We start from the raw sequence: 16,780 nt of genomic DNA on the forward strand, positions 1-16,780 counted from the left end.
TTTTTAGTCGAATTAAACAGCCTTTTATTGTTTTCCAAACTCTCCAAAGTTTTTTCGTTTTTACTAATTTCTGCATATGTTAGTGGTATGTAGACATTGATTTGCTATTTTTAAAAAAAAAACTTATTAGATTACAATGATCATAGAAATGTTAATAGCTTTTCGATTTTTAGGTTTTCCCTTCTATAGAGTTTCTCAAATTAAATTCAAATTTACATCTTCGAAATTGAAAAGAAAACTATTTCTCAAAAACGTTGAGGTTCAAAAAAAGATTTTGAGAGAAGAAATAACCTAATTTCTTGCAAGCGAAGTTAAGAAAACGTATCCCATATATTAAATGGTGGTTTGACTGCACGTAAAACACTTCTACTCGAGCAATGACAAATAAATCTAAGCTGGTTTGTAGATTCTCAGATCAAAGGTAATAGTTTCAAATGAGAATTTCAGACCGAAGCTAATGGGATCTATTTCATTCATGATGAGCTTTGTCTGCGATGAGCTTGATTATCTAACAACATCAAACTGCGGCCAACTGTATGTTATACAGAGAATCGATGGTCGACATAACCCGATGGATTGTGAAAATGTGGTGGGTCAATTCGTTGCTGAAGCAGTGAGAGAGAATAGCTTTGGTATTGATTGTCTGAAAAGGAAAGGCCAAGACGTGCTGACTAATGTGAAAAAAATGGTAACATACGCGGTAATTTACAGTTTTCAAAAAATTAGTTTGCAAGATATTTGAGATCTTTTGGATGAAACCGATTCATATATCAGTGGCTTGCTTATGATTTCTCATAGTTGTCAAGTAGCGGATCTGGCGGGAAAAAAACGTTGGACCAACATTGATTTTTGAAGACTTCGTAAAAATGGGCTACACTTTAAATTATGACTGAAATTTGTTTTAATTGTCAAAGTTTTTTGCCTCGCAAAAGATTTGTCAAATTTTACTCAATTATGTTTAGAGCAAAAACGTTTGGTTGCTTGTCTTTGTTATAGATGAGACCATTTCATCAATCGAGAGCCTCGCCAGCAAAAATGGTAACATCTCCAAAACATCTCACTCATGCAGGCACGCACGCGGGTTCTATGGGGTCAGTGACCTTCGGAAGAGACTTAAATGGAGATTTGATCTGCCCTTTTCCAGGGTGCATGAAAGTGTTCGGGAAGTACCTATCAGCTCAAGCTCACTTTAAGGCTAATCACTCCGGAATTGAGTTTGATTGCAAAATGTGTATACGGAAATTTAATAGAAAAGAGAGTCTTAAACGACATGCAATAAACGTTCATAATCTAAACGATGAAATGGCGTCTGCCATGCTTAGATGAAGTGCTAACTTTTTGTGGTTTGATATGAAACAAACATGATTTAGTTAACAATTCTGTAATTGTCAAGGTTGGCACGTTTTCCTTTTTTCTAATTCAGTAGCGTATAGTTTTTGTTACAGTTGTACTTGATATGAAATAAGTAATACGGACTTAAAACTGATGTGAATTTGAACTTAAAGATGTTGAAATTTTCTTGTTACGCATTTAATAATGAAGATTTGGGACAATCGGATTGATTTCTTGATCCTTTTGAAGTACATGTCGTTTCTCGGCTTCTCACTGTTTTTATATGTTGAATGAGATTTTCAGGCGTTTAAATGGATTCTTTCTCATTTAAACTGAGTTTTGGCGAGGATGAACTCCTATTTTTAAATGATATTGTCATGGATCAAATGTATTCTATACAGCGAATCGGCAGAAGAAAAGAACAGTTGTTTCTCGATGATGAAGTTGGTGTACTAGTTGCCAAAGTCATTAACGGCTACATTGGTACAAATAGTCAGAAAAGGAAAATCCAAAACATCGATACTAATCTAAAGAAGGTAATTAAGTTTCATCTAATCGGAATTTTGGGAGTGAGTATCTTCGGGATATCGACTAACTATGACATCCTGCATCGAGTTTGTAGAAAACATCAACATGCTTGTGTAAAGTTCTGATGTAGGTTGGACATCAAAAATATAGGGGTCGAGGTGCGGGCATCGTATTTTCTTGTGAATGCACCCCTGAATAGGTTTATTAAGGGTATTTCTTAAATAAAATAAGCCCTTCATTTTTCATTTCTCTTCTAATGAATTTTGCCATTGGTCATTTTTGTAGAAGCAACAGATAATGTTCAAAAGCAAGCTTTTTTCATAAAACCAGTTTATCAGTTTCGCCAAAAAAAATCAATTGTGGTATTTTGTGATAATAACACTAGTAACCTAACGTATCTTCAGGAGAACTTATCAGTTAAATTTAGGTGGGCACATGTTAACCTATGCAGGGTGGGATCTAGGATTTTCGCGAGGTGGGGGGATTTTCTAAATAGTATAAAGACTTTATGTTGAAAAAACTAGGCAAGTGTTTAAAAAGGCAGTTCAAAAATCGTTTTTGGCGTGCGCTCCCTTTCAAAGTTAGTACATATTGTCGCCCAAGGCGCCACCAGAAAAATTTTAGGGTTGGTCGGTCAAAAAGGGGTGGCATAAAATAATACCAAAAGAGTGGTCCACTTTGGATGGAGAGGGCGTTGAGTCCCTAAGGAGAGTGGGCGTATGCCCCTCTAAATCCGCCCCTGACCATATCTGTCTGTAGAAACACAATCGTTTTTGTATTAAAGGCGAAAACATTCAATGGAGCCAAATCTATGATCCCTAAAATGGCAGCCGCTTCATCGCTGACTGCTCCTAGAACAACACAGGTGGGCTCATTAGGGACAGTGACCTTCGGACGAGATATGGATGGAAATTTCATTTGTCCTCTTCCAGGATGTTCTAAATTGTTCGGAAAATACAATTCTGCTCAGAAACATTTCACGAGTAATCATTCAGGAATTGAGTTCAATTGTAAAATGTGTGAACAGAAATTCAACCGAAGAGAGAGTCTTAAGCGACATGCAGTAAACGTTCATAAGCTCAATGGCGAAATGGCTGCAGCGATGCTTAAATGAAGTCTCATAGTAGCTTAGCGATATCAAATTTTGATTTTAGAAAAATCAGTCGTACTCGTGATCAGGGGTGGATCTAAGATTTTGTGGAGGGGAGGAGGCAAATTTTCAAAAATATAATAAAATTTTCAGGCCCGCCACCTTATTTTTGAGCTACGTTAAAACAGTATAAGGACCCTATTTGTTGTGATTTGTTTTTAGTAGGTTTTAATGACCTTCGGTATTTTAATTAATACCAGTTTAGTTACGACCATCGGTCGATATGAACGGAAGTTCAGTTGTCCTTTTTAACGTTCTTAATTCAACTACTTCCTTTTAACGTTTTAACATTTAAGCTTATGTGCATACCTTGTACATATAGACCCACAGAATTAGATTAGTTTATTATGGCGCAGTCAAATGATTCGAACGTGCGTGGAATTCCCCCCTTTTGGCCTAATCACACTCTAGAGCCACCGCATGCCTGGACCCAATGGAGCGACCAATTCCAATTGGCGATCATTGCGAAAGAAAATTTGGATTTAGAGCGCCTACATGCACCAGAGATACCGGAGACGCAAATTCCAATTTTGGAACAAGCAACAGGCAGCGAGTCGGACGCGGAAAAAGCCAACAGAGAGAGCAGGAACAAAAGCACAATGAAACAGTACGAATCCGCAGAAGAGAAACGGATCAACGAAGAGAAAAGGTAATTTAATGGAATGAGACGAACGGAGGCGGACAAGAAACTGCGATCAATTTTATTTTTAGCCCTAGGGAGCGAAGGAAAAAGAGTTTTTACACAAAAGAACCCGAGAGTCAAGATTCTAGCAATATCGTTCTCTGAGTTCTGGACTCTACTAGACGCAGCATTTAACAAACCGCCCAATACTACGTTCGAAAGATATAAACGACTAAATCGAAAGCAAAAAGATCGTGAGTCGTACGAACAACTCTGGGGAGCACTGACGGACCTAGCCAGCACGTGCAACATCAAGGAATCCGACGAGGCAGAATGGATAAGGGATATCTTCATTTGCAATATGAAGAACACAGACACCCAGAGGAAGCTACTTTCAGCTACCATAAGCCCGTCGGAAGCACTTAACCAAGCCCTAATCGATGAAAAGGGATATTTTAACCACCAGAAACTGACAAATATGTCACGGTCATCGACCAACGGGACAACTTTTAAATCTTTTAGTAACCACAATCATATCAAAAAGGAACCAAGTTTAAACATCGAAAGGAGTAACTCGTGCATGAAATGCGGAAATACCTTTACGAAAGGGCAACTGTAAATAATGTATCAAATAATTTCGTAAATACTGAGAATTGTACATACACACCTCCGGAAAACTCGTGGATGGAAGAAAAAGAATCGTGCGACGTGATAAATGCGTGGAATGAGTACGGACAGAGTGACGATGACGACTTCTCGGTGTTGAGCGTCAGAACTATTTACGACAATAATGGTCTCGAAACAAAGAAACTCCTGAACCTAGGCATCGGCTGGGACATGATTGTAAATATGAACATACCTGTAGATTCAGGAAGCCCTGTAAGCTTTTTAAAACAGAATGTTCTACATGAAATTAAACTAAGATACCCAAACCTCAAGATACACCCAGTGGAGAAAAGAATAAAAGACCTATACTGCGGATTCACCAACGATACGATCAATATTTTGGCAAAAATAATTGTCAGAACACAGTCCAATGGGTGGATCAGCGAAGAGACCCCATTCTTCATAACCGGCGGACACGAGCGAAACATATTGGGGAACGACAGTTTACCCAAACTGGGCATAGAAATAACGCAGAGGAAATGCCCCCAACCAATCTGCATGGTCAATCAACCCACACTCGAGAGTGAGTACAAAAACTTACCTTCTTTATCAGACAACATTTTAAACGAGTTTAAGAACTTATTCACTAGAGTGGGGAAAATACCTAACGATCGGAAGGTAACCCATTTTCACACACCTTTTAAACCAATACAGTCCAAAGGGAGAGGAGTACCACTCCATTTACTCGCGGCAGTGAACGAAGAGTTAAAAAGAATGGAAAAAGAAGGTTATATAATAAAATTAGAGAAATGCGACGAAGATTGCTTCATCAGCCCAATTGTAATCACTCGGAAAAAGGATACTTCAATAAAACTGGCACTTGATTCTAAGCTTTTAAATGATCAAATTTTTAAAAATAAATATCAAATGCCGAATATCCATGAACTGATCAATAACGTGGCACTCCAAATTTCAGAAAAACCCAACGGGCGAGTGTGGTTTAGTAACTTAGACCTGAAAAACGCCTATAGCCAACTTCAACTTTGCAATCAAACAAGTAAACAGTGCAATTTTAGTATAGTAGGCGGCGAAACGACAGGAACGTATCGATTTCTAACGGAATTTACGGATTAGGAGACATGCCCAATGAATTCCAACGGGTCATGGACTCAAGGTTGAAAAATATCCCGTTTACAAATTGTTACATAGACGACATCCTGGTAGCCTCGCGTGGATCCCTGGAAGAACAAAAATCAATAGTGTACAAAATTTTATCAATCTTAGATAAGAACAACATGGCAGTGAAATGGGGGAAATGCGCATTTTTTTAATCTGACATCGAATGGCTTGGCTTCAAGATCTCAGGCAATGGAGTACGACCGTTGGTCGGTAAAGCCGACGCAATAAAAAATTTGCCAACCCCGAAGAATATTTCTGAACTTCGCTCATTTTTCGGCTCAATAAACCAATATGTAAAATTCGTCCCTAATTTATCCACGCTAAGCTCTCCTCTTCGACCTCTTCTTAACAAAAAATTGTTATACAAATGGGATACCAGCCATTCAATAGCGTTTGAGAAGTTAAAAACGGAAATTGTAAATATTGCAGAAAACAGCCATTTTGATATAAAAGAGAAGACAAGACTAAAAACGGACGCTTCACATAGCGGACTAGGGGCTACCCTAGAACAATTACAGGACGACCAGTGGAAAACAATCGCGTTTGCATCCAGATTTTTAACAACCATGAAATGAAATATTCTACCAACGAATTAGAGTTGCTGGGAGTCGTATGGGCTGCATAACATTTCAGAAACTACCTGTACGGAACAGAATTCTAAATAGTAACTGACCACAAAGCGTTACTATCAGCACTTTCGGCAAATCATGGAAATAAAACGATGCACAGCCGATTGACCCGCTGGGTAAACAGACTCTTACCTTTCAATTTTAAAATTTTGAATTTACCAGGAAAGGACATGGGCTTTACGGACCTTTTATCTAGTTTTCCTTCGGGCAAAGCCCTTCCAATTTCCCATCATGACGACGAATTTGTAGTCGCTTCAATCGACAGAATTCAGAACATTTTATCGACTAATAAAGATTCTAAATTACTTATGTAAATTCTGTAGATAGACCAGCGGTCGCTGTAAATACTAATTCACGAGTTAATACAATCCCATCGGGAAACGAAAATTCAAGCGACGTGATTGGTCAGAATCAGTTGAATAGCTCTTTAGCTTTACTCAATCTCAAGATTATTGCTGCTATCATATCTTGTATCGCTCAGTCGATAAAAATTTGCCTCAATAATCACTCTCGGACAGAAAATTGTACTACAATTTGCCAACCAGTCGATAATTCTAAATTTAATTTTAAAAGTATTACCTTTTCGGACAAAGTCCTTTTACATTTCTTACTACTAAACAGACACTTCATACCATCTAACAAAAAAAAACAAGAACTCCCAATGGGCAAAGTGAACGAACCCCTTTTGATCATCCCCGAAGAACATAATATTGCTCTCAAATTCAGAGACGACAGACTTCCACCCGACCACGCCGACCTCTTAAGAAGATATAAGGCCGATCTGAGTTTACCGAATTCCTCAATTCGCCCAGAAAACCACTGTTCGAAGAAATTGCTTCAGATCATGACTAGAGAAGACAAGGTGCTGTGGGATCTGATAGAGACGATAAAGAGGAACCGACCGATGGGCATACACGGGACTTACATGAAGAGCTACACCAAAGATTTACACGTGAAGGATGAGCTACTCTTTTTAGACAATAAACTAGTCGTCCCAGCTACCATCAGGGGAACTTTTAATTCAATGCTACACGAGACTCACCCAGGACAGTTCGGGATGAAATCCCTCGCCGAATATTTGTGGTGGCCACATATTTACCGAGATATTTATGATCACGGGAGAACATGTACCCAATGTTTAAAAGCGGGTCAGAACATTAAAGTGTTACTAGGCACACATAATATTTCGAAACTTCCGACGTTGACATTCGCGAACGAAGAAATTAATTTGGATTTTGCGGGACCGTTGGATGCTAGCTGGGGTAACAACAAATACATTCTTCTTTGCATCGACCGTTACACTAAGTTTCCATCGGCCAAGATTGTCAATAACACCTCTACAAGAAACGTAATTTCATTCCTAAACGATTACTGTCATCTTCACAGATTCCCAAGAAAAATTAGAGTCGACCATGGGTCATGCTTTCTTTCACATGATTTCAAAAACTTCTGCGATAAATTTAATATAGAAATCATTTACTGCACTGTCGGAGACCACAGATCCAACGGGCTAGTGGAAAGACTAGTGTACACAATTAAATCGAAATTACTGGCAATGTCATTCGAAGTACCCAAACCATCTCTAAACGATTCGATCGAGAAAATCATCTGGAATCTGAGAATCTCAAAACAAACGGCGATCGGCTGTACTCCGTTTGAAAAGCATTTTAATAGAGTAGCGAACACTAGGTGGAAAAATCTTATGTCCAATATTGAACATTTAGAAAAAGAAAAGGCTATATTGTCCAAAGAGCGGGCTACTAACTGGGAACTACACGACGGGGCAGAAGATGGCTATTTGGACGAGGAAAAGGACAGCACGTCGGACCCAGAAGAAAACTTGCCATTAGCTAGGACTTTCGCCTACACACAACCCCGGACGACACTACCCGAACTTCAGATCCACTGGGAAAAAGAAAAGCAGTAATGGGAGGTAACTTATATAGAAAGGTGTCTAACAGGAAAAATAGGGACCCTTATTTTAATCTGGTTAAGAAGGATATCATCGATTCTTCAGAGCACACAGTTACCCTCGACAACGGTCACGTTTTACGTAAATCGGATCTGGCTATAAAAGGAAAAATACTCCCAGGGCCCAAAAAGATAATAGTGAATCAGACACCCACTGGGCATAATATTCATACTCATTCGAGTTTAGCTGGGAAAAGGAAACTCTCTCCACCGAAGAAAGCTGGATCGACAACAGCCGGCCACTCGAGACAAGGCACCCCGAGAACGGAGATTATCAGAGCAGGGACTAGCGCACCGACCGCGAGCTCGGCCACTCAAGACTCTCCAAGATTTTCTTCAGGTTCATCTTCCTTAAATCTAAATTCGTGGGACGGGATAATCGAGGATTACTTTGACGATGTGACCAATAATAACGTACCTCAAAACCCCCATACCGAGTCTAAGCAGGGCTTAAGTATTACAGGTCATGTCGAATCCCCACTATTGAGCTCAGAATGGACAGCGAACAACGACCCACGAGAGATTGTGGTCATACACGACGCGAATACTACTGAAGGATCACAGGACAACCCAATTATGATAGACAGTATTCCGGAACAGACGACCAGCGTGACTCCAAAGGCCCGAAATTCTAGGCCACGCAGAAATGTGGGCCCCCCACAGTTTTACGGAAATCGGAGATTTATAGACGTGGTGCAAGAGAAAGACGACCTAGGGGCGCCAACTACTGTATTCTCTTAGGCACAGGAATTTCACAGTTCTACTTTCGCGTTCAACTCTCATTCTGACCTTTTGACTCCATTAGCGGAGGCGCCTTCCAGACAGATCCTAGTCGCAGAAACTACGTTGTCATGGTCTTCAAGGAACTCCCTCCCGACGGTCAGACTTGCAACTTCAACCACGAAGACTCACCTCCACGAGAATTCTTCGGACTCAAACTTAACTTACCCGACCTCAAAGGACCCCTCATTAGAGATGGACAACTATAGTAAGATCTCATCAACTATAGATTCAGAAGTAAGAGCTAAATTGGATGAGTTTGAGGACCAATTCTTGTAATCGACATATCAATTCAAACTTAACAAAACAATTCTGTAATCCATATTTTCCGCCGGACTTTTTAATTTTACCTGTAGATACAATTGTACATGTTAATGTACATGTTGTGGATTAGTTTTATTTAGTTAGTTACCGTATTCTGTAAAAATTGTAATCTGTATAGACACCCTGTACATTGCTACATTCTCTTTCAATTGTGGATTTTATTTTGCTGCTGTATATTTACCCTCTGGGCGCAGTTTGTAAAATTCTTCCATTTTCTGAGGGTGAAAAAGGGTGTATATAGAGTTATATAGTTAGTTTGCAGTTTCATTTTTTTTCCCGGTGGGAAATGTTGTGATTTGTTTTTAGTATGTTATAATGACCTTCGGTATTTTAATTAATACCAGTTTAGTTACGACCATCGGTCGATATGAACGGAAGTTCAGTTGTCCTTTTTAACGTTCTTAATTCAACTACTTCCTTTTAACGTTTTAACATTTAAGCTTATGTACATACCTTGTACATAAAGACCCATAGAATTATATTAGTTTATTACTATTTTTCTAAATTTTTCTGCGCCACAAGAAAATTGTAGAAAAATAGCAACAATTGTCGCTGAAATTGAAAAAAAAAAACAATAAAATTGCCGCGAGCTCTTTCAAATATTGGTTGTATTGGCGCCATCGTTAAATTAATGTAGTAAAATATTACCAAAGTGGATACTCTTTGGCTGTTCTGGGGTTCAAATCCCTCCTCTAAGTCCGTCCTTGGTCTTGAAAAGAATGAAGAAATATGTGCTGTATCGTATTGTGTTGCAGTAGCTTCCATCAATTCATGATTGGTAGACAGTTTCATCACAGTTTTTATCAATGCACATAGACTATGCTGTAAAATCTAGGATTTAGACCGTTGCATTCAAGGAAATTTAACTTTATTTTGTACCTAAATTTTTATTATCAGTAATTGTTCCGGCCACTGAAAGTGGGCAAGATCTTTGTCGTCGGATGTGTTTCATTTTAAACGCATTTTTGCTACGCAAAAACAGGTACTACAATTACTTGGAATGGGTTCAATGATATATCATGTTAAAGCTTTCAGTTGTAATTCAAATGAAATTTTAAAGAGTCTAAAAACGATCCTTGACGAAAAAAAAACCTGTTGGAAAATAACAAAAATCGCTTCAAAAAATTGTTCTGCAAAAAAACTGAAAAATTGTGTCGTTTTTGTTCTTTTTACGATAAAGAAAAAAAGTCACGATTTGAAAAAAGAAACTGTTTAGTCATTTTTTATTTTGTCTGAATTTTCTGGGCGACTTGCACAACAATCTGCTCTCCTTGTTTTTACTAGCGATTGTTTTGCATTTTACCTCAGCCTTCTTTTTATTTTGAGATCAAGCATTTTAGACAAAAAATGGGGTCTGTTTCATTTCTATTGAGCTTTGGCGCTGATGAAATTTTATATTTGACTGGAATGACCGCTGATCAGGTGTATTCTTTACGGCGAAATGACAGAAAAGAAAAGACGTTTTCTGAAAATGAAGTGGGTCAACTAGTTGCGAAAGTGATTTATGAAGACAATTTTGTCAGTAATCTAAAAAGGAAAGCTCAACAAGAAGTTTCGGCTAATTTAAAGAAGGTGCTTAGTTCTCATCTTATCAAGTAAAAAATAGGATATTGTTAACTGTTTCCCTCTCCCTCCTCTCCTTGCAAAAGGAGCGAAATTTTGCTGCCAGACACGAAGATCATGTGTGCTGAACCGTTGAATAGGTCTATTATAGGGTGGAAACTTTTAACTAGATACTCTAGGGGAGGGTATTAGTTAACAATATCCCAACAAACATGTAAAGAGGTAAATACTCTCACTGTCAAATATCTCTCATCCTAAATTTAGTCCTTTTCACCATAACAAATTTCTTACTTTACAGAAAGGTCGGGAGATCATATAAGAATTTATGGCTGAAACATAAATTGTATGATTATGCTGATGTTGCTAGAAAATGTTTTTTTTTAACCTCAAGATTGAGTAGATCCGTTTGCGCCTTAATGGTTTTGAAAGTGGTCTTTGATTCAATTTGAATTCCTTGTGTTCTTCTATGAGTACCCGCTTTGAGTGACAGGCCATCATGTAATGGCGGGTATGTAATTTATATCAATATCTCAGAGCTTTTTGGTTTCGAAGAGTTGTGATTTTTGTGCTCAAGGTTAGACCTTTCAATGCGCCCAAATCTGTGGCTCCTAAGATGTCGGCGGCCCTAAAACCCACTTCAACTGAAATTAGCCATATGGGCTCTTTAGGGTCAGTGATCTTCGGTCGAGACATGAATGGAAACTTCATATGTCCATTCCCGGGGTGTTCCAAAGTGTTCGGGGTATATGCATCTGCGCAGAAACATTTCAAGACTAATCATTCAGGAATTGAGTACAGATGTAAAATGTGTGAACAAACTTACAATCGAAAGGAAAACTTGAAGCGACATGCGGTACAAGTTCATAAGCTTAATGACGAAATGGCTACTGCAATGCTAAAATGACAATTGATTTTGATGATTTCTATTGAATTTTTAATTTTCAAGTATCGAGTGTAGTAGTGTAAAATTAATTTGCATTAGTTTGGAGAAAAAATGAATTTGGAGCCAAAGTGCACCGTGTTTCATTTCAAACTTCGAGTGATTAGGTGTAGATTAAAGTTTTCAGTCAGAGAAATGGAATCCTTTTCTTTTGCTTAGAGCTATCAGGAAGAAGAATTGAATGTTTAACTGCAACGTCGTAAACAGGTCAAGTTTATTCTATACAGGGGCTTGTTTTCCTCAGTGAGAAATTCTTACTAACTGATACTTTTGCTAATTTTTTTTCAACGCAATCAATTTGTCTAACAACTTTTGTTAGGTTTCCTAATTTCTTAGTTTTCAGTTTTTTCGAACGAGCGGCTTTTGTTGTCGAGTTCAAAAGTTTTTTAAATCAGACTTTTCGCAATGCAACTAAAATAATAAGAATGGGATTTTAACATAGAACAATAACTCAATAGTTAGGTTTTTGCATTCTTGAAAACAGGTCCCAAATTTGAAGATTCTTGGGTTTATTTTCTGGAAAGCGTTGACGAAATATAACAGTCTTGTTCTGGTCCTAGTGTTTTGGCACAAAAGGAGCCTTTAAAAATTTTGGGATCGATAAGTCGTAAAATAGTATCGAAAGAGTACCTTTTGCATCGTGATCTGGTCGAACAGCGAGTTCCCTAATCTGCGTCAGGTATAAAGCAGGGCGATGGGTTCCGCTTAGTGTTGTGTTTTGTTTGCTTATAGCCACACATGGCAATTGATAGGCACTTGTTTTATAGCATAGAAACCGGTTCAATGAAATTTTTCTAGATTTTTACGTAACGTTCATGTAAAGTGGGATGCCTGCACTCTCGAATGTTTGCGCTAGCAACGAATTTTTTGTGTAGCTTTGTTTCTTTTTTCTTTCTACTTCAATCATAGTGTTTTTTATTTATTATGGAAAATTTTTCTGCCATTTTTGGTACAATATCGCTTTAATTCACTAGTAGTCTAATTTGATGAGCTATTTTGAAATGAGTTTCAGTTGCAGTGATTGGCATAGAAATCTAAACGAACTGAGTTTTGCTTAAATTAATATATAAGACTTGTGTTTCTGAAGTTTCTGAATAGTTTTTCAGATTTGGCTTTATCCAAAAATGACTGCTGCTGCTGTTATGTTCACTTTGAACTTGTCGGGAGATGAAGTGCAACGACTGAGCACAATGAGTGAAAAGTGTGTTTATTCAGTGTGTACATTAGATCAAAATGACATCTCGGGTTGTTTCGAATTGGGTCAGCTCATCGCAGAAAATACCAGTATGAATAATAAAGCCGCTGTAAAACGAAAGTTAAAAGAAAGCCCGTCCAAAATGGGTATTCAAGTGAGTCGATTTGAAGTTCTTATCTATTTGATGCCGTGGACAATTAGGTTGGCTGATTTGTTTTTGCGGTAGCCTTCTTAACTAAGAATATTTTTGGATAGATTGAGTAAAAAACGGTTTGGCGCTGTTTTACTATCAATGTTAGATGTGTTAGTTCAATTACCCAGTGTTTTTTGCTAAAGAAAATTTTTAACTTTTTGCAGCAGGCTTCTAAAATAACACCATTTGCTTTGAACTAATTTGTGTTGTTTTAGCCTAAACAATTCATACCCCCTATTCCTAAAACTAGCAACACTCAGGAACCCTCGCCTCAACTAGTTCAGTCGGGATCCTTAGGCGCAGTTACTTTCGGAAGAGACGTCAACGGATACTTCGTATGTCCTATTCCTGGTTGCTCCAAAGCTTTCGGGGAACACGGAGGAGCGAAGCGTCATTATTCTACGAATCATTCAGGAATCGAATTCAAATGTCAGATATGCGAACAAAAGTTCAACCGAAAGGATAACTTGAAGAGACATGCTATGCAGAAACATAATTTGAATGAAATCATGGCCAACGCAATGCTGTATCAATCTTGATTGAGTTTGAAAGTGTCTAGAGTAAAAGATTTCAATTTGAGGGGAGCATACGTTGATTTTCATTCCTTGTCCTTTTAGATTTGTTATTTTAGTTTCTTGGCAAATTTTCCATTTACATTGGTTTCATTTTGTGTTTTAAAACTTATAGTTATACTCTTATTTTTGTATTCTAAGGTTTTGTCCCCGAATTTAAGTTTCTAAGTCTTTTTTGGGACTTTGTTCCATATCAATCAGAGTGTTTTTAGTTATGATCGTCAACTTTGCCGAAAAGTTTGGTGTCAATGATCTTTTAGTCGACTAAAGTCTTAAACCTATTTTAGAAAGTGTTTCAGTTGCGTCGATCCGTGTGTAAAATTAAACGAGCTGAGTTTTGATTATTTAATATACACTTTGACTGAAGTTTCTGGCTAGTTTTTCAGATTTGGCTTTTTCCAAAAATGACTGCTGCTGTCATGTTCACTTTGAACTTGTTAGGAGATGAAGTGCAACGGCTGAGCACGATGCGTGAAAAATGTGTTTATTCTCTCTGTAAACTAGAGGAAAATGACATTTTTGAATTGGGCCAATTCGTTGCAGAAACTACCAGCGTGAACCTTACAAAGGCTATCAAAAGGAAACCGATAGACGACTCGTCCAAAAATATCATTCAAGTGAGCAGAATAAAATAGTGGAATATATGTTTTTTTCTCATTCAAAGCTTTAATTGCTGTGTTTGTCAGAAATGATTCAGATTCATTTGTTCAATTTTTTTTTCGTTTTGTAGCTCAGTTTATAACTAAGTGATTTTGTATATTCTGTTTATCTTCTGCTCTGACAGCGATTTAAGAATCAAGTTAATTGTTTTCATTGAAAAGTGAGGTCACCGTCAAATAAAGTATTTGAAATGGCAAAAAAACCATAAACAAATTTAATTTTAGGCGAAACACCTCAAACCCTCGGTTCCTAGGACTCCAAACTCCCAGCAAACATCGCCTCATCTAGTCCAAGCGGGATCCTTAGGAGCTGTGACTTTCGGGCGAGACATCAACGGGTTTTCTGTTTGTCCTGTTCTCGGGTGCTGCAAATCATTTGCATACCAAAAATTAGCGAAAAAACATTACTCCAGGAATCATTTGGGAATTGAATTCAGTTGTCAAATGTGCGCACAAAAGTTCAATCGTAAGGATAGTCTGAAGAGACATGCTATACAGAAACATAGTTTGAACGAAATCATGGCCAATGCAATGTTGAACCAATTTTGACATGGAAAATATCAAGAGCAAAAATCTCTCGAATGTTTTGAGTTTCTCTCTTTCCTCGTTAGTTTTAGCCCGATTTGAATGTATCTTAATTTTTTTGTTTGTTATTATGTTGTCTGGATAAGTTGATTTTGAGTCATTTATGATTAGTCTGGAGTTTCATTTTGGATTTTCATATTTAGTATATGTAAAATTTTATCGCTTTTGTTTCCAAAACTTTCGAGAATTTCCCTCCTAAACTTGAATGGCAAATTCACGCAGTCAAGCCTGCATATTTTATACTCAAATCTGATTGACTGGAAATTATTACTTTTAACCAAATGAATGATTTCCACTTAATAATAAATTGGTGAGGAGATTGTTCACTTGGTCCGAAGAATCCCTTGTATAGAGTTAAAACAATAAAAATGTGAGTATGACTTCCAGATGTTTAAAAATGGACTCTATAAAGGTTTCGGTTCACCTCAATGAAGAGGTTCTTAAAAACATTCCGTTCAACAAAGAAATGAATCACGAACTGAAACTGATTCTTTGTGATCCAGAAATGCAAACTATATTTGGTGCCATCTATTTGGGGCCGGATTCCGCTGAAAATGATCTTCTTGCGCAGGATCAAAATCCAATCAAAACAGGAAAGCGCTCAAAACCAATAATTAATTCCAGCTCATTTCGCACAACTTTCAACATCGCTCCGAAGAAAACTCGAGTTGAACAAGTTTCTGTAAGTTATGATGGAAATCGTCAGCCAGTTCTCAAGACTCAGGGTTCAGTAACATTTGGTAAAGATGAACAAGGAAATCTGATCTGTCCTATTTGCAAAAAGAGCTTCACGTTACAATTGAATGCTAACAGGCATTTCACAAGTGTGCACAACAAGATCAGCTACAAGTGCGAACTGTGCGATTATGCGTGCAGAAAAGACTATTTGAAAGTACATGCTATGAAAAGTCACGGAATGAATGAAAATATGGTAAAGTTTATGATGTTGAACTGTAAACAAGTTCAGAGATGAACAGCAAAAACTAAATGGGAGAAATCATAGATAGTTAATTGTTTGTTTTAAATTTCCAAGTTACTATGTCTTTACAATAATCTGGAGATTCGTGATTCCAGTCCTGTAGCCTGCTTATAGTTTTTATTCTTCACAGCTTAATTACTGCTTTTTGACCTTTGTCAACCCTTGCGATAAGCAGGGGTATTGCGACCGTGTACTAGAATTTTTCCCGTAAATAACCTTGTTCACAGGATCTTCAATTTTAGTTGATCTTCCCATCTGTATTTTTATCAATCAACAGAAAATTTTTTAGCATGTCTGCAATTCAAATACCATTATGTTTGTTTTTTGCAGATTGTAAATTTCCCAACAAAATTTTGTTGAAATTTTATTAATTAAAAAAAAATAATTGGCTTCAAAGATTTCAGCTTAGTTATCTCGGCTTTGTAGCCTCTGCGTCAGATGAGCGAACAATTTTCTGTTGAGTGTGTGTGTGTGTGTTTTGAGGTAAGTGACCTGAAAACTATTTTCAGTTTCAAGTTTTCATAATGAAAATTTTTGCCGGGGTTGTAAAGGATGTAGATCAGATAGCACAAGATAAGGCAGCTTCAAGAAAATTCTGTTGCGTGCATTTATATTGATATAAAACGAAATGAACTTCCTATTCAGGAAAATGTTTGTCTAGCAATCCATACAGAACAAAAAAGATTATGTAATTAAAGAATTTTTCAAATTGAATAAATTATAATGAAAAAAAAAAAGAAAAAGTTAATATAGCCGAAACAGAAATCAAAGTAATATCATCATAATATTACCAAAAAGGCTATTTTTCAAGGTTTTTGGCAAATGTAGCCCATAGTGGTCCTTTTTTGTTTCCCGGTTGATGACTCCCAGTTTTTTAAAGAGATTTGAGTAGGTCTTTTTGCTTACTTAACTGTTTCCATTAGATTTTTTGGGTCGGTTTTGACTCACCCTGTTCCAGTCGACGAACAAGGTA

The 16,780-nt window shown here is 37.4% G+C and overlaps 2 protein-coding genes across 2 annotated transcripts; both read left to right on the plus strand.

The window, feature by feature from the left end:
* The first annotated feature begins 6,707 nt into the window (after nt 1-6,707).
* On the plus strand, nt 6,708-7,973 carry LOC134851925 (uncharacterized protein K02A2.6-like). The gene has a single exon (XM_063868201.1). The coding sequence runs from the start codon at nt 6,708-6,710 to the stop codon at nt 7,971-7,973; it is 1,266 nt and encodes a 421-aa protein (XP_063724271.1).
* A 4,741-nt stretch (nt 7,974-12,714) lies between these two features.
* LOC134851223 (zinc finger protein ztf-6-like) lies at nt 12,715-15,100 on the plus strand. The gene is made up of 3 exons (XM_063867209.1): nt 12,715-12,973; nt 13,228-14,201; nt 14,469-15,100. The coding sequence occupies exons 1-2, from the start codon at nt 12,749-12,751 to the stop codon at nt 13,549-13,551; spliced, it is 549 nt and encodes a 182-aa protein (XP_063723279.1). The 5' UTR covers nt 12,715-12,748; the 3' UTR covers nt 13,552-14,201; nt 14,469-15,100.
* Nucleotides 15,101-16,780: the final 1,680 nt, after the last annotated feature.

This window comes from Symsagittifera roscoffensis, chromosome 7 (assembly GCF_963678635.1).
Source record: "Symsagittifera roscoffensis chromosome 7, txSymRosc1.1, whole genome shotgun sequence".
Lineage (NCBI taxonomy): Eukaryota > Metazoa > Xenacoelomorpha > Acoela > Convolutidae > Symsagittifera > Symsagittifera roscoffensis.